The sequence below is a fragment of the Carassius auratus genome, chromosome 1 (genome assembly GCF_003368295.1).
Source record: "Carassius auratus strain Wakin chromosome 1, ASM336829v1, whole genome shotgun sequence".
In the NCBI taxonomy this organism is placed as follows: Eukaryota; Metazoa; Chordata; class Actinopteri; order Cypriniformes; family Cyprinidae; genus Carassius; species Carassius auratus.
The window spans coordinates 17,524,872-17,552,176 of NC_039243.1; the positions used below are offsets into that span (position 1 = coordinate 17,524,872).

The window sequence follows — 27,305 nt, forward strand, 5'->3', positions numbered from 1 at the left end:
ATGACATAAAAATAAATACAGCAAAATTCTGTGTCAATTATATTCCATTCACAGTTGTTTTGTGGAAACAAGCCAACCTGAAGTAATATTATTTATTATGTAATAGTAATAAATATATATTTTCTTAAGGCAGGCCAATCAAACACATTAGCCTTTATTTTGACATGAAAAACAAAGACCGTTAAAAGATATTTAAGATCTTCTGTGTGTATTTCATGATAGCCTTTTTAACATTCTTCATTCTCTAATTCCCACAGAAATAGTGCAAGTGGTTCATCTCTTTCGTTTCATGCCATTTCATTGAATGTGCATGATAACACACACACACACAAATATATATATATATATATATATATATATATATATATATATATATATATATATATATATATATATAAAATGAATATGCTATTACAAAAAATTAGAAATACCGGAGCATTCTATGTATGCAATTCATGTTAAGCCTTTGAAATTTAAAGCACGCAACATCTGTGGTTATCACAAATAATTGTGATCTTGCATTTATGTAATAATTGTGACTGGCCAATCACAAACTAGGATTAAAAATCACGTAGAGAACACCATGCATACCCTAGCAACTACATGTGCTAAAACCCATTCAGAAAACCGTAGCATATCTAGCTTAGCAAAAAAAATCTCAAAAAGTGAGTATTTGAACATCAACAGACAAAAGATGGAAAAGGATTTACATAAGAGTTAAGCAATTTCATGCATTATTAAAGTGAAATCTTCCATTAATTGACTATAAAGTAAAACTGAGAATTTGTCAGACCATAAACAAAAAAGGCAAATTATTACCAGAATATCAGAGACCTTAAAATGTCATTTCAATAAGATAGACTATGTAAGTAAACACCGGTTTGTCAGTAATAATAACAAGGCTGACATATCCATGCAGCCAATAAGAACTGGCTCAGCACTTATTATGTGGTTTTATGAGCTGAAAGACAATAAATAGGAGGTCAACAATGAGGGAAAGCTACAACATAATGCTTCAGAATCGATTTTCAGAGATCTTGCCTTGCCTACAAGCGAGGCAAGTAAACAAGGCCAGAATCAAAGGACAGTAAGCGTGGAGGAAAATGTCTGATAGAAAGCAGATTCATGTTCCCATAACACAAGGCTCGCACAGCTAAGGTGTTTAATGCTTAAAAAGTGTATCAAGCGAGGAGAATACCCCCTTAAAATCTGTACAGTGAGAAATACAGTACGTGTGACTACATTAAACCTGATTGAGCAGGGGAAAAAAGAAAGAAAACAGCAGCGCTATAGATGAGCAGATGATAATTGATGCCATTAACAGTTAATGTGTCAGACTGTGAATAATTTGGAGTAAAGGAGTTGCCAGAACTCAAAACGCAAAACAAAAGGCAGACACTTTCGCCTTAGGCTGTGAAATCACTCAAGCGCTTAAAACATGAGACTTGTCAGCCTCATGTCTTCTGTGTAAAGGTGATAATGTTGCAGCAGGTGCTTATGAAAGGAGCTGTTGTGTTTGCGCTTGAGCAGATACAGCAGGTCTGTGTTAGGCTCACAACACACGAATACAGAAAGAACTTACAGAACTCTCCAACTTACTAAAGTTAACCTAAGGATGCATAAATAGTGGTGAACATATCACCATTTTGACTAATGATGTACAAAACTATTCAAAAATCTGTGTATGAGCCGATATCTTAGTAATAACTTTTTCCCCACCACCTGCCGAAGACGAGTTTTTCATGTTTTTCATGTTTTCACTGTTATACACTCTGGGGCACTATTACACATCTTCTGAACGATTACAAAACCTCCCGAACAAAATCACATTTGAACAGGACAGAGAAATGAGCAATCTCTTATGTAAACTGATGCATCTTTAAAAATAATGCTATCATCAGCAATAGACCGCGTTTACAAGAAAACTGCATAATTTTATGGAGTAAAATGTTGATCAAGGAAGTGGTATATGTCTGTGCAAGCTTTGGAGGTGTTGATGGAAGAGATCTACTGGATTTATGCTTTGATAATTGTAACTCCAGATGTAGTTTTTGATACAATTTACATTGTCTTACATTTTGCTCAAAACTAAACATTTTTATGAAATCTTCCTATATTCAGGTGTTGATAAAAAAAGAATGCTTTAAGCTAGAATAAAACAGATTTTTTTGTTTAAAAATAGAGGCTCTGATCTGATTTATTTTGGTGCATTGCATATTCAAATATTCATATGGCAAGATATACTGGAGGCCATCAAACTTTAGTGAAAATCATCAAAATCACTGACAGTGGCTGGCAACTCTTTTCAAGATGTTGGTGGGGAAAGAGTTAAGAACAACATATGGCAATACCAAAAAGACTTGTGACTTCCACCTGTATACATACATGGACGTAGTAAAGACTTCACAACCCTTAGGCTAAATGTCAGATATTAAAAAAGTAGACGATTGCTACAGCCTTCACTGGATTAAAATTCAAATTGAAATCTAATTCATCACGTTCAAAAATCATTGCCCTTACAAAAACGGGGAACTAAAGATTATGTAATAATAATAATAATAATGAGTAGAGTTTGACCAATTTTGGATTTTGCTGATATGATTGCTAAAATTGGAAAACATGGCCAATCATGATTATGGAGGAATTAAAATCTATCACTGCTGATTTTTACCGATATCCAGTCTATCTGTGATGATTATCTGTCTTTATCAATAGTACTTGGATCATTGATTGTATTAAGGTGATCCATATATGAAACAAGTTACCTTAAGAGTCACCTTCATACAAACTTGTTAGGCCATTAGGTCTCATTCACTAATAATTTTTATGTGCAATAAAAAAATGCATAAATAAGTTAGGTTTTGCCTTCTTATGCTGAAATTGAGGTATCATCACTACCGTAGTCCAAGCAACACAGTAGAGGTGCTTCACAACTTACTGAAAAAATCCAAAGTATTTTTTATTTAATTTTTTTATGATTTAGTTAAATATTTAATGATTCACTCATTAAAAACAGCCACCTGCTTCATACCTGAATAAATCAATGTATTTGAACAAATGATTCACTCATAAAGACAGTTACTTGTTTCATTTCATTGTTTAATTTAATTGAAAATCACTTAGGCTACTGAAAACTCCTCACCACTAATGCATAGACAGTCTGTCTGGAAAGTACAAACACAGGCGTGATACAAATAGTGAAATGGTTGGAAAGGTGCTTCACCAATCAAATTCAACAACTGAAAGTAACTGTTTTATAGTATATGATTTGATATTCAGAACAAAAGCACTTATTTACTCATAATTTCAATCTAATCGGTATTGGCCAAAGCTTCTATATCGATGTATTTCAATACACCATATGACAGTCTGTAATATAGGGACTAATTGCTGGCATTACTTTTCATAGGGTAGCTGTTTGTATACATATGTGTGTGTGAAGGAGGGGAGTTAATTAATTAAGACAACACATACACTACATTTGTCAGAAATGGGGTTTAACCTCTGGGAAGACAGAAAGACAAAGGCCAGAACTACACCTGCTTCTCAGATATAGTATTTTTGGTTTGGTTTTATCTACTTATTTGTATTTATCTACTTATTTGTATTTTTTATTCTTTTATTATGTGTTTTATGTTCTGTCGCTGTCATTCTGTTGTACTGCGGAGCTTCTGTCACGAAAACAAATTCCTCGTATGTGTAAACATACCTGGCAATAAAGCTCATTCTGATTCTGATTCTGATTGTGTGTATATGTATATGTACATGTATATGTATGACAGCCAACTGTTTTATACTTTCCAAATTTTATTGACATCTTGGCGAACATTACACTAGCGTTTTTGATTGCAACACCATTTTTAACCTGTTAGCCAGCACCCCCCATTATGAGACTCACAGCTGAAAGTGCCCAACCTAACTTAAAATTGTTTCTTACTTCAGTGTTTTTTTCAGGGCTTTACTTTTTATCAACCAGATTTGATCATGCTCAAAAATATTAAAAGTTATAGACACTGAAGTGCCTTGATTTTTTTTTTTTTACCACACTGATTTTTTTGTATATATATATATATATATATATATATATATATATATATATATATATATATATATATATATATATATATATATATATATATATAAATACTTGAAATCAGTCCTGGAGCAATCTAGGAAAGTAATGGGTTGAAAGTCAAATGTCTCATGAGTTTCTATTTCAAATCTGAAGAAGATATCATGAAAAATGAGATTCCTGCAAATATTTTTATGAGACTATGTCTAGAGCCATATGAGACTATGTCTAGATTTTTTTTTAAATTCTTAAACACTAGACAGAAACTTAGACATCATATAAGTGATTAATTTGAGCACTAGAAAAATACAATAAGAATAATTTGATTAAGAAAAATAATTAAATAAAAAAAAATATATTTTGCTATGTATGCCAATAAAAGAACATCCTGAGATTGCTAGAAATGCAGCATTTACAATGAATTACAATGTGTGCTTCATGAGCCGTCACGAGAGAGCGCCAGAATTCAAATATACTATTTTTCACTTTTCTTTCTTTTTTTTCTTTGTGGATCGTCTTATTCTGTTTGTGACGCTGTATGCTGCAAAACTATGCCGTTTTTTTAGCGTGAGTTATTCCATAACTGACACAAACAGTTCTGTCCCTGAAAAACTGAAATATAAACAAAGGAATTATCATCCATATTACAATGTTATTGCTTCATTGGACTAAACATGCTACACGAGGTGTCGTTCAGTAGACCCTTACCTTTCTAACTAAACCGGGATTTACAGCTTTGGATGTGTTTATGACTCATTATTACGACGAATCTGGTATGTACTGCATTTTCATTCTTCATGTTTTGATGTGTACTGCTTACACAAATCAAGCAAATAGTCTTCATAAGCTTTCAATTGAAAAACAGCGATCTGTCGTCGATGCTTGAGGCTTAGATCTTTATAATGATATATAGTTTGTCAAGATTAAATTTGTCCAGTTCCATTTAATCTATTCGTAAACATTGACATGTGCGAGTTGATGGCTGTTGAGGATGCGGGCGTCGGGGGACAGGTTTACAGGTTAAAGTCTAATTCTTTTTTATGATCATTCTGTGTTGTAAAAAATACCACTGCTCACACTATACTATATTTATGTACATTGATATAACCGATATCACAATGCATCTATACATCTTTCTTGGAGGCATTTCAAAGGTTAATTCTAGCTCTGTGAATGGTGGCGTCATACAAAATGTTCCCACACCGAAGAGTCTGCAGTGTCCCAGATACAGACAGCCTTAGCAACGAGGGAGAGATCAAAAGGAACACCTACTCGGAGCAGACGGATACCAACGCTGCAAACAGCTACTGATGGTAACCCATGGCAACTCCTGATAACTGTGCATTCTAAAAAAACAGCCACAGCAAGTGCTTTCGAAATCTGAACTAAGAGCAGATTTTGTTTCCGACTAATGTGTGTGATATGGACGTCTTCCTGGCTGATGTAGACATCACAAGTTTGACCTGGGTGTTTGCAAGTTTAAAATACTCAAAACACATTTAATATATGCTGATGTATTGAAATTGGTTTATGTATCAGTATATCAAGACATATGAATTAGAGGTCAACCGATATTGAAGTTTGCTGATAATGATAATAATGAATGTTAATGTTCTTAGTCCTTTCTTCCCTTTTAATTATAAACAAGGCTGAAATAAACAAGGACTCTTATTTTGAATTCTAAATGATTTGCTACTGCCAGCCGCTCATTCAAAAAAGACACAAAAAATACACATTCTCACACTGTCATATTTCATCAAAAGTAGATCATAAAAAAAAAAAATCACATGGTATAAATGCACGATTTTCATTGATTGTGAACTGCTCTGGAAACATAAGCCTGCAGAATCTGCATCCACAGTGCTGTTTTTATATTCAGCATTCACATTCAATTAACTCATGCAGCCACAGCCTGTTTTTCCATCCCCGAATTTTAAGACCTCTAAAATTACAATTAAGACTACTGTTAAGCAATTTAAGATATTTAGGAACCTTGTTGGAATAATTGTTTATGTTTATGTTATACAATTTACACAATATCTACAACATCTAGAGCAGTGGTTATCAACCTTTTTGATCATAAGGCTCCCCCCAGCATCCAACACAGTATTCAAAGGTCCCCCAAACAGGCTAAAATATTTCCATTATTTCTGCTGTAATTTATTACAAAGCAGGTTGTTTTCAACCTTTTTATTAACAGAAACTGATATATTGCATTAATGACCCATGATTTTGTGAATCCAGAAGCTGCAAGAACTGTATGTTCTTAAATAGATGTTTAGTTATCAATATAATGGTTATTGACTGTTTATGTTTTTTTTTCTTTACATTTAAATTTAGATAAGTACGGAAGTTCTAAGAGACCATGCATTATTATGTTTTTTCCTTCTTGTTTTCTCATTATCACAGCTTAATTTTCTCCTGATCTTGACATAACCAGTTGTTTTCTCGTTATAACGACTTCATTTTCTCGTGATCTCGGCATAGCCAGTTGTTTTCTCATTATAACGACTTAATATTTCTCGCGATCTAGACATAACCAGAATTTTCTCATTATAACAACTTAATTTTCTCATGATCTCCACATATCAAAAGTAGTTTTCTTGTTATCACGACTTAATTTTCTCGTGATCTCGACATAATGAAAGTTTTTTTTTTTACAATGATTGTTTAATCTACTGTTGCTATATTAACGAACTCAACTTTGACACGCATGATGGCCAGATAAACCATGCGCTCTTATACTTTAGCCTATGCAGTGGATATTTCAGCAAATTTTGCTTCATATAGAAATAACGTCTACAATACATAAATAAAGGCTAATCAACCACTGTTGATATTTCCAGAGAGATTACACTAAACATTTTGTGTAAAGCCTCCATTATACTTTCCACATGAGCAATCTGGATGCGTACACAGCGCGGATGTGGACTACTTGTACTTATAGTACCAAAAGGTCTATAGTGTCACCTGTTGACGGAGCTTTGTAACTTAAAGAAAAACGAATTTAGTTATGTCGAGATCACAAAAAAAAATAAGTTGTGATAACGAGAAAATAACTTTCATTATGCCGAGATAAGAACTTAGAACTTCCTTAGATAAAATATTATTTCAATATATTAGCAATAATTTTTTACACTGAAATACTTTTAAAGCTTTCTGAGGCCCCCTAGTGGGACCCAGTCCACAGGTTGGGAACCAGACCTACTACAAATTAAAGTGAACTATATAATAAATGCTGTTGGCTCTTTCTTTTTTTTGTTGACCTTTACATTTTCCTAGCTCTTATGTCTAACATAAACCACAAGACTTGCTTATCACCCTTTCATGCTTTAAACCCCAGATCGTCATGGATGCTCACAGTGCATGCACTTTTGACACAGTTGCAAACTTTTTTAAATCTGAAAGCTGAACAGTGAGATGTGTGCATTTGTGCATCTCCAAGCAGCGATGACAAGCAGCCAATACGATTTCCGGGGGGAAAAGCGTGGATGCCAAAAACAACATAAAATCATCAAAGTGGCAGCTAGTTACTGCCCACGTCTGCTCAACTACTGTCTCATCCATATTGTTTGGATCTTTTTCCCCATTCTGTGCAAAATGCAAGACCTTCCTCCACATTGTTTGTTGAAATGCTGTCAAGAATGGACTTACTATGAGTTAGCATGTGCATGAATTTGTGCCTACCGAAGGGTGCTGAGTTTGTGTCTTGTAGAGCATGGAGGTCTGTAATGCCTGGAGAAATCTGTCTGTTAGCATTCATTTCAATGCCAGTTCCTTGGTCTTCTTGGAAGTATATGCAATTTGAATTCTGCCATTTTTGCTTGTAGCCACTCAGTTCCGGACACAATTGTTTTCAAGTCAATCAGGGGCTAATTGGACCATGCTAACCAGCCAAACCTTGAACCCTTGGTGTTTGCCTGTCCAAATTTGTCTTCTGAAACCACCAATATGATGGCATTGGCCTTTCTTATGCCCTTGAAATCTATCAAAAGCATCCAGATGACAAACTGACAGATGCATAACATAAGTTGAAAAAATTGTTTTCTGGAAGTTTCTTTACTTAACTCATTCAAAGTTATTTCAACATGATGGCTACAATAAAAGGGTCACTTATGTACAATAAAACTGCTTTTTTAAGACTCTCATAGAGTGAACACCATTTTGACACATTTGTCAAAAGTACTACTCATTTCTTTAATTACTATTCTCATTTCAAAGTGCACCTATTGTAGAGCGGAATAATATATTCTGGAAACTCATGTTAGCCACTTTGCTGGATTGAGTAACAAAAAAAAGAGTACTGTTTGCCAGTAAGTTTGAGCCTTGTAAAAGGAACTGCTTGCCCAAAGAAGTAGGTGGCCAAGCTGTAGTACAGAAAGGCGAGCCAAAAGAAACAGCATGAAGCATCTACATAAGTATGTCGAGATTACAGAGTTTGAAAAATATTGAGCTTTATCATGTTAATGTTGAATTAATCTGTCTTTCTCAAAGTATAACTACCATTACACAGTACATATGATAGGATTTACCTCAGGTTAGTTCAATATTTGTGTATGATTGTCCATTTCATTATGCAAACAAATTCTCATGCAAGCAACCATAACCAATCTGTGCTTACCTTCGCAGAGCACTTGGCGGCACCTCCAGCTTCTCTGACTGGCCGTAGCAGCTTGCCGTTCCGTCAGGTATCCGACCTTCCTCTCTGAACATGGCAGCGGCTGCAGAACTGATAATTCCTACAGCGTCCTGCACACGCGTCTCCAGGGGATAATCCCATTCATCATATGCCACCGATATCATCCCCATCGGAAAGGCTTCTGGGGTTCGTTCAAGATTTCCTGTCGGCAGACTAGGAACAATCCACACAAAGCCAGCCCCAGTGAGCCCTAGTGAACGAGCTTCCTCCATAACCAGCGCTGCTTCGTTTTTGGAGCAGTAGAGGAGGATGACGGGTGACTGGATGCGTTTAAGCTGCACGTGGGCACGGTCCTCAGGTTCGCCAACACCGTCCAGCGTCACTACGCTCTGAAGGTCCCAACGAATGAAGCTTTGGTCCACCGTGGCACGAATGGTGGCTATGAACTCCTGGAAACCTGGGAACTTGGTGGTGACCACCGAGAAGATGTGCCAGTCATACTCCTCCATTATAGAAAGCATCAACAACGCCTCCTGCTGGAGGGAGGCCCCAAACTGGAAAAACGAAGAACTGACATCCTGGAAAAAAGAGATAGAGGGACAGCCAGAAAGAACAGGTGGTGGAAGAGAAAAGGAGAAAAGGAAAAATGAGTAGGAGTGAAGACAGAAAAGGAAATATAGATAAAGAAATGTGGGGAAATACAAATCTTGTGCTGTCACATCCGACTCTGATAGTTCGATAATTTTCCTTCCACCTGCATTCTTGAAAATGGACAGTCGTCTGTTCTGATTAACCAACTAAACTACCTTAGCTGAACTGAAACAATAAAACTTTAACATTTTAAACTGTTTACTTCGCTTGTCATGGTTCACTTTCTGCTAGTGCTAGCTTCCATTACAACAGTATCTGAGTTAGAGGTGAAGATCTTTGCCCGAACCCGACGGGACCCGATGGTTTGGGCTTAATTTATATCATCTTACCGGGCTCGGGCTTGCGCTCCGGTTTGCGAGGTAAATGAGCGGTCAAGTGATGTGTTTCGATTAGCGTGAGAAAGATGCGAAAATGGATGCTCAAAAGGTGTAACGGAGGCTTGCCTCTGGCGATTACATGTTGGTTGCACCAGCAACTAAAGCAAAGTCTGAGGTGTGGAAAAGTTTTGACCATGTTTATAATGAGAATAATGAGTGAATAATGACGCACCATCAGTGAGTGCAGGAGCGCGCTGAAGACATCTACAGTGGATTAAATAATTTTCCTCCACAAAAACATGTAGGCTTAGCCTAATCTCTGTGAGTCAAGGTTTTTCAAATAACTAAATATTAATTTAGTCTTAAAAGCATAATGTGGACAGAGTATTTACGCTAATGTTGGCATTATTCTTTTATTAAATGTCAGCTGCTGTTGCGAAAAAAATCCTGCAGATCCTTTATCTTAATTTCGTTATTGCCAAATACCCATCTTAATTTAAAATGTATCTTAATTTGTTAAAAAAGACTCGTTTTTATTGGTGCGTTGGTCTTATTTATAGGCTAAATGAGCCTATGTCTATTTAGAGTGCTGAGATGTTAAGATGTCACAGAGGACTTATTTTATTTCTTTATTCCAACTTCCAAGTGGTCTAGTCTACGTTAGTTATTAACAAATTATGTAAAAACACGTTTACATGACTCATTCCTGACAAAAGGCAAAAGAGCTTTGTGTGTGCGCACATTTGAATAATGTCGGGCTGTAAACGGGTTCGGGCTTTTAAAAAGCTGTCAATCATAATGTACTCGTCGGGCTCGGGCCGAAACCTGTCAGGCTCGGGTCCTGTCGGGCCTAACTTTTATGGCCCGATTACAGCTCTTATCTTTTCATCTCTAATATTCAGGTGATTCTCAGAGGATTTCATGTGGCCAAGTGAATGTTATAAATGTTATAAATGAAACATTATAAATGAATGTTACTTCTAATGTTTCCCTGATGTTGTTGCAGCATATTATTTTTCCTTTTTACTTCAAACATAATGTAGTTGCAGACACAGCAATGTTTCCATCTATTCCACTATTATGTACACTGCATCAAAATCCAAACTCACTTCTGTAATTTATCTTGTTTTGTGTACATTTGGTCATTATACATTCAAGCTCAATTGGCTGGAGTTAGAAATATGCCTTTCTGAGCAATTTAAAAAGGGTTTTAAAACATCCATGGAAAATATATGTAATAAAAAGTTATTGAAAGTAATGTGAACATCATTGTTCTCTCTGTGCAATTTTATTGTTTATGCTGTCCAATTTTTACTCATAAATGTATTCTTTTTTATGCATGTTTTTTTATTTGCTATATGTAGTCCTGTTTATATTGCTTTTTTTGCATATATTTAATAAAACTACTTTTTGAACTGCTGTTTACATGTGTACATTGGTCTCAAAAAGCATTTGGACACTTACTGTAAGCCACATTTAAAATGTACTAATATCATTGCACTGGATAACAAAAGTGGCATTTATTTTAAAGATAAATTACACAATCACACTTTGAAGGAGATACCTACAAATGTTAGGTTTTAAGTGATAAAACAACAAATACACAACTGTTCAAAAGATTGGGGTCAGCAAGATTTTTTGTTGTTGTTGAAAGTAATTAATACTTTAAAGAAGAATTAAACTGATTAAAAAACATGAATAATCTCACATTTCTATTTCAAATAAATGTTGTTTTTAGCTTACTATTCCAAATAGAAATAGTAATCCAAAATGTATCACAATTTCCACAAAAATAAGCTGATAATACTAATGTGACACTAAATGGAGTAATGGCTGAAGATAATTCAGCATTGCTATCTCAAGAATAGGCCTAAATAAACATTTTAAATCTTTTTTAAAAATCCAAAGTTTGGTATTTCAAAATGTATTTTCACAATGTTTTTATACTGTATCTTTTTTAAATAAATCCAGCCGGCCAAAAAAAACAACAAAAAAAAAAACTAAAGAATAAAACAGACGGCAGTGTACTTTGATACTTTATATCCAATGCAATGATGTTCACAGACTTTTAAGTGGGTGTTTTTGGGGCCACTTTATGTACTTCTGCTTTAAACCATAAAATATCTGCTTTCATCCAGTTGTATAACATGAAATCATTTTGCTTCGTTTCATCACCCCTGAGAAATATTTAAAAACTGTGTAAGGGCTGTTTCTCACTGCCGCTGATAAAGCAGAAGTTTCTGTACCTTACTACTGAAGCCTTGAGCTTTACGAATGTGGAAGTGTGAAAAGGTCTATAGAGGGAACAGGAACGAGTAAGAGAAGGGCACGCAACAGGAGCAGAGAGTGAGCACTGAATACAGGAGAGGGAAGAAAGAAAGATATTGCTGTACACTGTCACACTGGAGTCACTGACTGAGTTAAGAATAATGCATCCTTGTGCAGTGACAGCTTGATATCTCGGAATACACAAACACATAAACGAGCAACAATAGAGCTTATGAATATCATGGTTCATGCGCTGTGCATACACACAGACACTGATCTGTCCACCACAGTGCTGTGACAGATTTAAAATACTGAGCTTAAACAAACAGGGACACACAAATAAATAGGTAAGGAGGAGTTATATTTGCCAAGGATTAGTACTATACTTTGTGCAGAGTGAAAAAATAATAGTCCAAAGGCAACTGAATTTACAAGGGGTAAATGTATGTTATTCAAATTGTACTTCACTGTACCTGAACCTACTGAGAAAATTTAATCTTCAGCTCGTAACTGAGTCACAAAGCAATACATCTCCACTGATCCAAAACTGATCCAAACTTCACATAAACCAGTTATGTCACGTTCTAACAGTATATCACACAAACAATTCAGGACATAATAAAGCTATGCCCCAGATACACTGAGTTAATAAATCAATGCAAATATAGTGGCTGCACTCAATGTTTTTGGATGGTCCCTTTTGTACTGTGAATGCAGCACTTTAAGAGATTCTAGAATGAAACTGGATTAGAGGTATGCACTAGGGCTGTGCGATATGGACAAATAAAATCTATCACTATTTTTTTATTTTGCGATTTCAATTTTAATCAAACATGCTTTACAGTCATAAATGCATTCAGTATAAATTTGAAATATCTTTCCAAAAGAAAACCAATGAAAGCTTTATCAAAAAGTTGTAACATGTCTCTAGAGCAGACATAAGGCAAAATAATCACTAAGTAAAGATGTCAAACAAAATGTCTAGACATATAGCAAAAAAAAAAAATTAAAATAAAATAAAACCATGTCCAGTCATAGAGCTCACTGTAGTGGTGCGTTGAAATATATTTACTGCCCAAGGTTCCCACGTAGTCCGTTTGCAGTGAGTATACAGTATGTGTATGGGGTGCAGAAGCAGCAGCGAAAATGCGTTAAATAATGTGTTAAATAATAAAAACATTAAAATAATGCTCGAGTGCATATCTCTCCGCTCACACACAGATATAATTTGCTCTGTTACAAAACCGTGCACACTTTAAACATGTCTCCTCACGCTCAAACAGTGCAATCACAACTCTCTCTATGCTCATGTGCTAGATATTTATTCTTTTCGCACGTTTCTATTTCTAAACTTTTCTGTTCACATCTTTTACCGCGTGCAGTGTGAACGCTCTGATCCATTAACATGGGCTCGGAAAAAATACGTATCACACACAGAGTGTGTGCACCTGGAGTTAGCATATGCCCAGTCTGTTCTGTTCTCACGCTCCACTTAGGCGCACTGCATTCTGATTGGATCGGATAGCATACTGTGGGAGGTCGGGGCCACGGAAAATCGTGCTATAAAGCGATTTAGAAATCGCGCATGGTCAAATCGTGATTTTATACCAATTTCGATTAATCGCACAGCCCTAGTCTGCACACCGTTTAGGCGCGCTCACGAAGCTCACGTGCATGGGCGCGCACACACACACACACTTGAAGGCCCACACAAATCTCAGGTGTAAAAGGATATATGCATATATGGGGCGCCTTTGTAAAGCGGCTCACGCTGAAAATAACAGCAACATTTTGTCACATTTAGCTTCAAACAATGTTTAAAAAACTGGTATGAATTTTTGACAGTCACTTTTTAGCACATTTACAACAATATTTGTCAACTTAGAGATATTTTAAATAGTTAAATCTAAAAGTGACCGTCAAAAATTCATAGTTTTTTAAACATTGTTTGAAGCTAAATGTGACAAAATGTTATTTTCAGCGTGACCCGCTTTACAAATGGCACCCCATTCGAATACATGTAGCACATCTAATCAAAAATACCCACTCTCAGACCAGGTTTCGAAAATAAATAATACAGACTCACACATAAGAACCGTTTTTTTTTTTTTTTTTTTTTTTGCTACTTGAGGTGCTGAGGGGTTTTTCAGTTTGGCAGGAGGTTGATAAGCATGTGAAGAGGGTTAGGATTTAGCTGTAGAGCTGGAGGTTTGCAGGTAGATGCACACACACACAAACAAACACACAAAAACATGTGTGCGCTTAGAAATTGCTTTAATCAGAGAGGGTATAAGGGTCAGAGCACGGAAATACATTTCCATTAAAGCACTTCTTTAATCTTGTCACCCATTTGTCCACACATCCTGACCTTGGAGCTGCCATTTTCTTGATAATGTTGCATATGAGTGTTGCTTAATGAAAACACTCATTGATTGCCACTATGAAGATGGCTATGATTCCTATGATTACTTTTTGTTTTCTAGCTTTGGGATATCATGCAAATTTAAAAACGGAAGAAATGGAGAAATCATATCAATAATTTAACATCCACATGGATCTTTTGAAGTAATCACAAATGATATAGACAGAGCCCAGAGATTATACAGATGATCCACACATACTGATTAGCCCTAAAAAAATGATAAAATGCTTATTCATATTTGCATTTCCAAAATACAGTTTATCAAAGATTATTTGATTTGTTTATGATGGTTGTTAGCATTATGATTCAGAATATGACAATTGGGAGTTTGCTGTCCTACGGTCATATTTCTTTCTTTTTAAATACAGAAGCTTAAACACATTAGAGAGTAATGAGCTACTATGGCACTAAAGACATTTGGAATAAATCTTTCTGAATGTATGCTACAGTATATGTCCCAAAGCAATCCCATTTTTTGGTGGAAAATGCCTGCTGTTCTCACTTCATCAAAGTGGGAGAAGTACTGAAAAAGCTCCCTTTTCTTTTATTACTCAGCAGAGACTGTCCAGGGTTTGGACTGACACTCCAGGAGAAAACAAAACTTACACACTTACACAATCATTCAAAAGTTTAGAGATAGTATTGTTTTCCTAAGAAATCAATACGTTTGATTAATTAAAAACATCTTTGCAGAATAAATGTAACTTAAAGACATTTAATAATATTACAAAAGATCTCTACTTTAAATACATTTAGTTGTTTTTCTTGTTTCTATTCACTAAAGACTCCTGAAAATACAGTATGTTTCCATAACAGCATAACTGCTTAAATATATTTAAAAGAACAACATTGATAAGAAAAAGAAATGTTTCTTGAGCATCAACCCAGCATATTAGAATGATTTATAAAGGATCAAATGACACAGAAGACTGGAGTAATAGCTGCTGGAAATTCATTAATAATTTTAGAAAGCATGATTTTAGAGAGGGTAAAAGACATATTCCATGATGTTTATTAATAAAGACAGTACTCAGCCAATTATCTCCTCCAGTCTAAGTTAGAGCCAATGACAAAACTTGCCTTTTTTGGTTGATCATGTTCAACCCTTTAGCATCCCCTGCTCTGAAGAGCTCTGATGATCACAGAAGAGCACAGTCATGAAGGCCGGGAATGATTTGGAACATACTTCCTCCTTGGCACGAAAGTGACCTCAGGCATTTTGCTAGATGACCTATCTCTGCCATCGCCACTGGATGTTGTTCCACCATTGACTTCTTAGATCAGATCAAGAAAGGACACTCAGAAAAGATCACCTTTTGTAAGCTGACAGCCCACACCATTAAGCCAGTTCCTGTGAGCCCTGGGCTTCAACCTACATTTATAAAGATATATTAGAGCCAAGGGATCAATCAGTTAGAAACAGACCCTTGCAAAGTCCAGGTACACAGAGGTACATGAAGTCTTTGTAATCAAGTGTACTGTCCTGTTGATAATATCTGTTATAGTAATAGAAAACCAGACTCACCTGAACATGATTTCTTGTGCATGGGGCTGCCCGACAACCCATAACCTTGCCACTTGTGCTACAGCCACCGATTCAAAAGCTTGGTAACAAATATTTAATCTTTACCTCTACCACTTCACTGCAAAAAATGCCTATCCTCACCGAAATCATGTGTATACTTGTTTTGGCAGTACACAGAAAAACAAGGCCGGCCTATACATGCAAATTGGTAATTTGATAGTCTTGCTGCATTCAAGATAAAACTACAACAGTTAGATTACAGTGCATTGCACAAATGCACAAAAAGACATTTCAAAAGAAACATTTTTCCATGTGCATTGTATCATGACGTAACTATAGTGATAATATTGTATATTGGGATTCTTTCTGATTCCTGCCTCTATAAAGACTCGCTGAAGGCAGCGGAGAAAAATATAGTATCATAAAATTACTCTGAGAGGCTATAACAAATGATGGAATCTCAGGAGTAGGAGATAATGAGCCAGTTAAGATAGCAAAACAGAGATAAATTAGATAAAGGCAGATCTGGACAGACTGAAAGAAAGGAATAATGTGCTGCAAGAAAGAACTTGACAGTATCCAAAGCACACGATTTCATCTGTGAATAATGTCCCAAGGATCAATGGTATATGGGTACTACTGGTTCTCTCCAATTTGTCATTGTTGGTGATTAAACTGTTGGCTCTTATCCACTCGAATGCCTTAAAAATCATTGGATGGGACTTTATTTGGCAGCTTGATTAAAACTCTGCTTAGGCTCCCTATGAGCATTCAGGCACAATAAATAAATAAATAAATAAATAAAACAATTGTTTAATCTGAATCCAACTGTGTGTTTTTGATACCAGAATTACAGCAAACGAGGAGGCCCCAAAGGTGGCAACAGTACAAGCTTGGCAGGGTATCACAAAGGAACATGTCCAATGTCTACAGTTTGAGTTGTTAGCTTCAGGTAATGAATAACTGCTTAACTATAGTAAGACTGCTGCTTTCTACATGGTTGTGCAAAATTCAGCTTTGAAGAATTAGCTCACTTTCAGTTTGTGATTTTCTTTCTTTCTTTCTCTCTCTTTTTTTTTTTGAATTGTCTGTCTCATAGGAATTTTCTGCACTGTAATTCAAAGAAATTCAACATGCAACGCATAATGCATTCTGGAAAATCAAGTGTTCAAGCACACTTTCTGTCTGTCTGTTCTTTTGTGTCTAGCCAGCCAGCCAACCATCCATGCATCTATCCATCCTTTTTTTGGTTCCAATGTAGGCCTACATCCAAAAGGCATCTAAATGTCTTTACTCATGCCATAAATGCATTATTCCAGTTATCGTTCCTTTAACTATAGCTATCACAGGAGCTTCTTTGATTGCGCTTTCTTTAGTTTATTAATCAGTATTCGTCAAAGTGTTCTCTGAAAGTTGTCTTAATAAAGAGCTTCACTGTCTCACGTCACGTTTAAAAGAATTGCATTTCCCTGTCCTCAAATCTATTCTCTTTTTTCATTTAGCAATCAGAATGTTCTTTCATTTCTAACATCTTTCCATCTTAACATGCCACCATTAAACAGGTCTTGCATTCCTTCCACTGCTCTTCCAAAACATCCTTTCATCAGAACACTGTACTTGTTTATTCTAACCATCCATCATCCACCTAAACATACTCTCAGCCATCAAAATGTAACGTTTCTCACTTCACACACACCTCCACACTGACATCTCTCCATTCCTAAAGCCCTTTATCACAGCAACCACTCATCCATCAAATACCACACACACACACACACACACACACAGACAAAATATATAGGCAGGGTTTATATTTTGCCACATGTGTCACCTATCACTTATGTGTTCTCTCTTTTGGAAAAAAAAAGTAGAATATATTTTATAATTTAGTATTCAGTATGCATTGCATACAGAAATACATGCGTGAGCCTGTACATTAGTATTCGGTGCTGAGTCTCTCTTTTTGAGCGGAAACACATTATTGTTTCTGGTTGCAGAAACAATGCCTTTTTAATGTTGTTATTATTCTCCCCGAAGGACATTCAAACCCCCAAATACTCAAACTCCCAGAGTTCATTAGAACTTCATTACTGTGGAAAACTCAAAGTCCAATAAAATCACAAAAGCAGAAGCATCATGCTACTTAAGGAAGACTGAGTTCAATTCCGTGTGATGCCATTCAACCAAAGTAAGCATTTCTTCCAATGTCTTCCCTTATTAGATCAGAAGTAATGAGAGCTATATAAAAAAACAATCATATTCAAATCCCATATTAACCACTACCTATTACTGGGCCCACAAAGAATTGTCATGCCTTTGCACATTTTCTGATTGATTGTGATGAAAAATCTGTGGAATGGATTTAAAGTAGGGCTGTCAGTTGATTCATATTTGTAATCTAATTGATTACATTATGTGGCGATTAATTAATCTAATGAATCGCAAATTAAATTTGGCAGTGAAAATACCCACAAATTATCACTTAAAGCCATTATTGTGTTAAATGAGAAAAGTATCAAGTAGACATTACAAAAAGTAGTTTTAGAAAGAAAGTTAATTTGATTCAACAAAATCTGTTGCACAAATGTTTAGGCTATAACAGCTTTACATAAACTATGGAACACAGAAAGAAGATAATTTGAGAAACATCTAAGTATTTTTTGTTCATACAACAAAAGTCAAAACAGCTTGGTTACCAACATTCTTCAAAATACTTTCTATGTTCCGCGAAAGAAAGTTAAGTTATACATTTTTGAAATAATATGAGGGTGAGTAAATGATTACAGAATTTTCATTTTTGGGTGAACTATCCATTTAATGGGTTTTCTTTTTTAATGTTATTGTTATTTATTAATATGGACTTTTTTTTTAATGAAATTATATTCTAAATAAGAAACTAAAAGTTGGCGGCAAATGTTTTTAAGTCATTGAGTCTTTAGTTCACCACTATATTAACACTTTATGCTTGTACATAATTATAAATCCCAAACTGGTTTGCATTTTATTTGTATTTTCACCTCATGTAATTGAACGCATCAAATAACACTCCTTGGTCTGCCTTCACCCTTTTGTAAAAAATAAATAAATTCCACAGATGATGTGATGCGCGTGCAAGTGTTTAAAAAGAGCTCGCAGGCTCCCGTTTCCTCACGAGTGGATCTATTATCTTCTCACAGAAGCAATTTACTGAGCGTGTAAACATAACTGGTGCATTCGGTTCTTTTTGGCATAGACTTGCCGACATAGAAATTATGCAAATTATGTGGAAATATGTCCAAGTTTCTGTTAGTCTTGTGTAAGCCTACCAATAACCATTGCAGTTATGCCCTTAACCCTCATCCATGCCAAGAACACCATTTATGGCTGGCTGCACCTGTTATTGCTCTTTCTTCTGTTTCTGTCAGTAGAGCATTGGCATGTCAAGCAGCGTTCCCAGAATTCCCAGGTAAGTCAGCTACATCAAATTCATGCAGCAGACCCAGAACATCGTTCAAAATAAAGCAACTCTGGGAACATAAGTCTTCCTGTTTAATTCCAGGAATAAAATAGACATAAAATGGTTTGGGGGGGGGGGGGGGGGTTGGGGGGGATTATCTGGGTTCGTGATGTAACAGACCTGGGAGGAAGCTTGTTGTAGTCCCTTACCAGCCATTATTGTAGGCATTAATCTGCCAGAAACTGCAAACTCTATTTGCATTGAACTTTCAGCTTCGCAACTTTGCAACAAGCTGACATCATTCCCCCGGAACTGCTTTGTTTACAATAGTGAGATTAAAGTGGTTATTACATATTGAATATGGATATTCATTTTACAAAAAAACGCATCGATTCATTACAGGAGGTCTAACATAACTCCAACTGGATTTGTCTGGAAGAAAGTCATATACACCTAGGACGAATTCAGAGTGAGTAATTTATGGCTTAATTTTCAATTTGGGTGAACTAACCCTTTAACTCAATATTTTTCTGAACAGAAACAAAAGGGGATAAAAAAAATGTGCACAAATCTTTTCATATTGATGGGAAAAAAAAGTCTCATTGCCTTACACGAAATCTACATTGCAAGGAAGTGGTGCAACATAATATAAATGGTCTCAATTAAAATCAATGATGATTTCTACAATGCAAACTGTTTTGTTGATTATAATCTGAATTGAATATGATATTACTATGTGAAATGATTAAAAAAAAAAAAAACGTGAGTAACAGCTATTAAAATTCAAAGAAATAGGTGATTACATGTTTTTGACTACATAATTTTTAAGGGAACTGGATCTGCATTTATTACTAATAAAAAATATTATGTTTATTGTCTGGATGTGGACAATACAGATGAGCATGTGACATACCTACAGACATCGTCACTCTATTAATCCTCTATAGGCTATAGCTTAACCAAACGCATTCTATAAAATAAACAACGTACAATTGCACAAAAGACTTTAAATGCACAAGCAAACTTAACTGTGCTAGTCATGTGGATCCATTGTGGATGCGCTCTTCCCTTAACAACGCGATAAAACACGGGTGAACAAAGATTCCGCTACATTATTTTACAGTAGCTAATAATCTCATCATAATATGACAGACTTGCCCTGCACGTTGGAGTTCACCGTATTTTCCTTTTTGAAGTGTTTCCAATGATATTTCAAGCAATTAAAAACCAACATGGTGAACAGTGCACATCTGAAGTGTCTCTGCAGGAAATAATGCATTATTTAGCTGCCTTTAACTGTCATTTTGCATTATTGACACACTGTTTTCCTAATGAATGTTGTTCAGTTGCTTTGACGCAATGTATTTTGTTTAAAGCGCTATATAAATAAAGGTGACTTGACTCCTCTAAGATACCGGCTAAATTCTTTTATCAGTTCGATAATGATAACAGAAAAATTTACATTTATCGGCCGATATCGATATGATGGCCGATATATCGTGCATCCCTAATAATTAGGGAAGATAATTTAAGTAAGAATAATACCTAATGCTGCTATAGTGGTCATTCTAAGCAGTTTATGGGCCTGCACTCTCTTTATTGATTTAAAACCACCAACGTTACCCAGAAAGTTGAATATACAAAGTCCAAATTCATAATAAAGGTGCATGAGTAAGTGCAACAACTTTAGTTTTCAGCTTTAGTTACACTATACGCTTTTGATAAAGGTCAAAATAAATTAGGAGAAACTCTGTGGAAAAAAATATTTGACTGCAATACATACATTCTATCCCAACAGGATTAAACTGCTCAGAGGACCAGAGCAAGCTGAAGAACAGTAGATAATTTGCCACGGTTATGTGAGAAAAACACAAATGCGCTTACTTCAGATGGAATTAAAACCATGTCTGTGAAAAAATGTCTATGAAAAACAGTCCTAAACAGGGATTAAGATAAAAAAAAAAAAAAAAAAAAGTGTCTATGAAATAAACACAGAAACGAACAAAAACTGAATTAAAATTTAGTAAACCTTAAAACCATGGTGAAGAAATGTGTGCTTATGTGTATTATGTAGAAAGTATGTAATAATCTAATCTCATTAGTTAGATCCAAGTTTCATGTATATTTAACCTTGCATAGAGTAATGTTCTGTCGACATTCTGTCTAGAGACGCATATGACAACAACAGACACATTAACAAGGTGGCTCACAGACTAAAGAAAAGATTTCAAATCACTCTGATCTAATCAAATCATTCACAACCCCACACATTTTGTTGTGAGACACTTCCCAAACCCTTCATCACATCGCAATCACACACAAAGCAAGCACATGACATGCTAATTAATTAATTAGACTGCTAAACAATTATTAAAACATACACTATGTTAAAAGAGGTGAAATTAACATCTTTCTGTATTCTTAAACGAGTATCTGCTGTATTAAGCATGTCTGCGCATGGTAATGACATGTTTCTAGTGTCTGAAATTTAAAACACATTCACCGAATCTTTGAAAGTGCTGCTGGTGATATTGCTGAGGGCAAAATAGTGTGTGCCAACAGCTTGCTTCAGCAATGTAAGCAAAATGTATATTAAGCTTGATTAAAAAAGCCCATTAGGAACCACTTCCACTAAACATCCAAGTCAAATACCTGAAGCCCTTATGAGGAAGCATTTCTTTTTCAATGAACAATTCCTGTAATTTAGCTGACATATATGCAAATGATTATTGAACTGTTACATATAATTTGCATATTCCAATGCCAAGCTATTTAGCCATGAGGCAGAAGACATCAAACTACATTATGTTAAATAAAATTACACTGCAACAAGAGGTCAGTATTTTTATTTCTGTTTTTGCGGCAAAATTCAAGTAGTTTTACAAATGCAAACTGTTATTAATGTACTGATGATTAAAATTATGGCCAACAGGTTAAGCTGAAAATTATATTAATGTTATGGCCAATTAGCAATAAACGGCCATTATTAAAATTATATAGTACTTTGTCAAGATTTTTTTTTTATTAAAAATAAAGAAATTTGAAATGCTACAAGTGAATTTAGGCATCACAGAATTATGATTCAGAGTATGAAAAATGTATTATTCATTTTGAGATTACTTTTGCTCATCAACTCAATCTAAATGTAAAAAGAGGGGAAATATTTAAAAAACAATAAATTAAACAATATATTTATTACTGGGCTACTTAATAGTAAAAATTGACAAAATATTAATTCGAGCTGAAATTCTTTGATTATTTTTAAAATTTTGATGGCCATTATACAAAAATATTAGACCTCAGAATGCCACACTTGACCAATCAGAATATATCATTCCAAAGGGCCGTGTACACGTGGCCTTTGCCAGATATGGACCTCTGAAAATATTCAGATATGGACCTTTCATATTCAAAAATAAAATTTTCTCTAAATGACTAATATGCCATTTAAAATGTGCCTCCTATGAGTGTCTGAATGTATAATTTACTTCAGACAGTTTGCTAAAATGTTTAGTATCACAGTGTAAAAAATTATGGAGAGTGATTCATGTTGCTGTGAGACACTGCTGGAGTGAACGAGGCTCGAGTCTCTGTTCAGGTTAAGCTATTATAAGCATCTTTGGACTTGTCTTTTCTACTTACTTTATTTGACACTTTAGGAAGTTAATAAAGTGGGAAGCTGCAGTTTATGATTAGCGATAACTTATTATAGAATCTTATTTACAAAACAAATGATAAAACATTGTTTATTTTATTTGTTTTTAGCTTTTATCTGTTTTTGTAGCAATATCGGGCATCACTGCATCACAAGAAAATAAACTATCGTAATCAAAAAAGCCCATAGACGTGTTGAAAGGATACAACATTCAGTGAGGCAAACGCAATGATCATCAGGATACTGATCTGTAAGAAAACTTTGTCAGCGTAATCAAAACCAGTAGCACATGACACCCTGGACTTTTTTCAGGCAAGTGTGTTCACATAGTTTTTAAAGGGCCAGTGTGAATAAACCTAGATTTAATGCAAAGAGACAAGATAGTCTATTAGTGACCAGACATTTTAACAAATTTACATTAATACTATACAAGATATTATTTTGAAATACTTCATCAATAGCATTAATTACCAAAAACATTTATAGATGAATAAATCATTTTCATACAGTTGCACTTTAAAAGAGTACAATTATCAATATATTATTTTGTTTTCCACTGAGGTAAGAAAATGATACAGGTTTAAAGCTAAATGAAAGGGAGTGCATTTGAATAATTTTAGTAACATTTTCTGTATTACATACATTTAAAGGGAAAGGGGACGTGCCTTTTGTTTTGCAGAAATCTGAAGAGCTTAAATTCCTGCTGGAGCAGATTCCAAGCAGGATTACAGATGACTTCAAGTATCAAGTTGTACTCCCTGAAGTTTTAAATGAAAGCCATTATCATGAGCCTTGATGTTTACTTTGTTAAAAAATCTGTCAGTGTCATATTGAAAGAAGTGATGGAAATAAAGACTAACTCTGCTGTAACAAGTTAATCTTCTTGCTAGAATATTGTCAAATTGTAATCTCGAGTTACAGCCAGCAAGCCTCATCCAAGCAATATAAGAAGATTCGCTCAACACTGCAATGGGATAATTGATGATAAAGATTATTACGAATAATGCTTCACACTAAGTGGGATAAAAGGCTGGTAACAAAAACTGAGCAAGGGTGCAGATGATTACAGCCACGGAGAACCAGCTGGCTCAGTTCAGCTTGAATAAACACATTGGAGAAGCAGGTGCATGAAATATATCACAGGGTAAAACTGAAAGGAGAAAGAATGCACAGTTTGTCTGAGACAATGAAGATGAATATTTTGTAATAGTCTAGTTGTCAAGATTGGATTGAGAAATTTTCACAACTGAGAATCAGATTTTGGATGGGTCAATTACAATACTTGTGTTACTGTATTTAGAAGTTCCACTAAATCCACAGTGTAAAACATTAGGGGTGGGAATATTTTGATACCTCAATTCAATTCAAACGGATTCTTAGAGTCACAAATCGATTCAAAATTAATTCTAACATAAGACATACTTCAGGAATTGAATAATCAAATATAAAACTAAAACACTGCATAGATTTCACTGCATGAATAAAATATATATTGATTCTTATATATTTAAAGATAAACACAAAATGTTTTATGGAGTTTGGGGACCTCAAATTGTTCTTAAAATGTGGTGGAGTTGTAAATGTGTTGATAGATTAAAGCTGCAGTAGGTAAATTTTGTAAAAATATATTTTTTACATATTTATGAAACCTGTCATTATGTCCTGACAGTAGAATAAGAGACAGATAATCTGTGAAATAATCAAGCTCCCAGTGGTCCTATTGCCATTTGCAGAAACTCCATCGCTCCCGGTAAAAAATGACCAATCAGAGCTGCGGTCCGTAACTTTGTTTGGGTTCAAAATGTAGAAAAATGTATATAATAAACGAGTACACCATGAATCAATTTTCCGAACCGTGTTTTTAGCCTGTCCTGAATCACTAGGGTACACCTATAATAGGTGTTTATATTTGGATTATTTTAGATTGCTTTGGGGATACCGCAGCGGAGTAACCCAGTACCTTTGTGATTCTTCATAGACATAAACAGAGAGAAGTAGTTCCGGCTACGATGTTCTTCCGCAAGACACAAGCAATTCTGTTTATTAACCGCTAGAGCGTCAAAAGTTACCAACTACAGCTTTAAGAGGTGATACCTTTGAAAGGTGAACACTTTGAAAGTGTTACTGAGTTCAGCAGTTGAGATCAAAATAAAAGATGGAATGAGCAGTCAAGCATTATCATAGCGCCACATGGGAAAAAAACTTAGAAACTAAAGGCGGTCGCACACCGGACGAGACGCGCCGCGTCGCGTCGCGCCACATGTAGGACAACTCGAGGTATCGCACACTGGACGCGCACATTCTATATGCGTGAGCTCAATTTCGCAGCAAGATGGGAGAGTTTTAACTTCATCTATTATTTTAATTTTAAATATATGATTTTAATTGATAAAAGCTGAGTTTTTAACGTTAATTAATGAAAAGAATCTGTGTTATTATAATAAGTCTGTTATTGTTTTGTTGTATCTGTTGTCTAGGCAACTGTGCTGCTGAAAACGTAACCAAAAACTTTGTAATGTTTTATTTGAATGAAACAAGTGTGCTGTACTTTAATTTCAGTTTCAGTTTATAACATCTGGGTTTTTTAATATAAAACTATGCGGATGGCGCTCTGTGGCGCGGCAGAAATTCGAGTCGTAGCTGGGCGCCGCGGACAGACGCCGAATGGCACCGCCGGTGTGTGTACTCACATAGAGAATAATGTGTTCGAATTTTAAAGACGTGGCGCGACGCGACGCGGCGCTGCGCTTCTCGTCCGGTGTGCAACCCCCTTAATTTGTCAGATGTAACTAGAATAAGGTGTTTTTAAAGGGGGGGTGAAATGCTATTTCATGCATACTGAGTTTTTTACACTGTTAAAGAGTTGGATTCCCATGCTAAACATGGACAAAGTTTCAAAAATTAAGTTGTACGTTTGAAGGAGTATTTCTGTTCCAAAAATACTCCTTCTGGTTTGTCACAAGTTGCGGAAAGTTTTTTTCGAGTATGGCTCTGTGTGACATTAGATGGAGCGGAATTTCCTTATATGGGTCTTAAGGGCACTTCTGCCGGAAGAGCGCGCGCTCCCGTATAGCAGAGCAATGAGAGGCTGAGCATAGACAATCACTGATCAGAGCGAGAGCGTCGCGAAATGTCACAAAAGGAGTGTGTTTTTGGTTGCCAGGGCAAGACAACCCTGCACAGATTACCAAAAGAAAAACAGCATTAAAGGACCAGTGGATGGAGTTTATTTTTACAGAGCATCAACGGAGTTGTGCAAGTGTTTGTGTTTGTTCCCTGCATTTCGAAGATGCTTGTTTTACAAACAAGGCCCAGTTTGACGACGGATTTGCACATCGTTTACTTCTTAAGGATGATGCAATCCCAACGAAAAAGGGTCACGATCGTGTGTTGGATCGGTGAGTAAAACTGCTTCAAATATCTCTGTGTTGTTAACTTAGCTATCGGCGCGTAAGCACATCAAGTAAAAAAAAAAAAAAAAGACGACAAAGTGGAACTTAGTCATTTTCCAAAACCGCTAAGCAAATATATACAGTTTCAGTACATACTACATAGAGACGTCGTTGCTGATGCTGCTCTTGTTAAATTTCAGCCTCTGGATCTGATTCTGGATCATAAATAAACGGCTGAATCTGACTGTTAGCCATGGTTTGTTTTGGATGTTTTTTCCTCACGGTAATGTCACAGTTTCCACATGCTCTCATCTCAAAAGCCTACTGGCGCTCGTGATTCTTTAGCTCCGCCCACGTGTCACGCCTCCAGCCGGTCGTGTTTTTCCAGGAAAAATCGGTACAGACTATCTTTCTCTTATGAATATAATAAAACTAAAGACTTTTTGGAGTTATGAAGGATGCAGTACTACTCTATAGGTACTCAAGATTAACAGGATATTGAGTGAAAACGAGCATTTCACCCCCCCTTTAATGTAAAATACTGAGTAGCTTTTTTTTCCACTTGGAGTTTTTTTTTGTTCTTGTTCTCTCCATTACATGAAAATGTATATATTTCAATTGCAATAAAAAGATGAAACAGATGGTAACAAGTGCCTGCAGTCCCTTTAAGACCGAATGCATGAATCCAATATAACGATACACAGTCAGTTATAACCTACGTGAACTTAAACCGTAAGGAGAAAACTGTATTGTCAATACTCCAGACAATGGTTATTTTGACATAATTTTGTGTGTATTTAACAATTGAAGTGCAATAAGTCACATAGTGTCTGAGAGGCAGGTTTCTGTGCACACTCCGGGTGTGTGTGTGTTCCTATCAGCATCAGCAATGTAAAACATTAGATTACCATTATAAAATAGTTTTGTG

The 27,305-nt window shown here is 35.5% G+C and overlaps 1 protein-coding gene across 4 annotated transcripts in view; it reads right to left on the minus strand.

Annotated features, from left to right (window-relative positions):
• The window catches only part of LOC113092831 (glutamate receptor ionotropic, NMDA 2A), an 86,416-nt gene that overhangs the window by 21,954 nt on the left and 37,157 nt on the right, over window positions 1-27,305 (minus strand). For all 4 annotated transcript variants that reach the window (XM_026258633.1, XM_026258686.1, XM_026258764.1 and 1 more), the window contains one exon: window positions 8,694-9,289. In XM_026258633.1, the coding sequence (XP_026114418.1) occupies window positions 8,694-9,289 (596 nt within the window). The remainder of the gene's footprint in view (window positions 1-8,693; window positions 9,290-27,305) is intronic.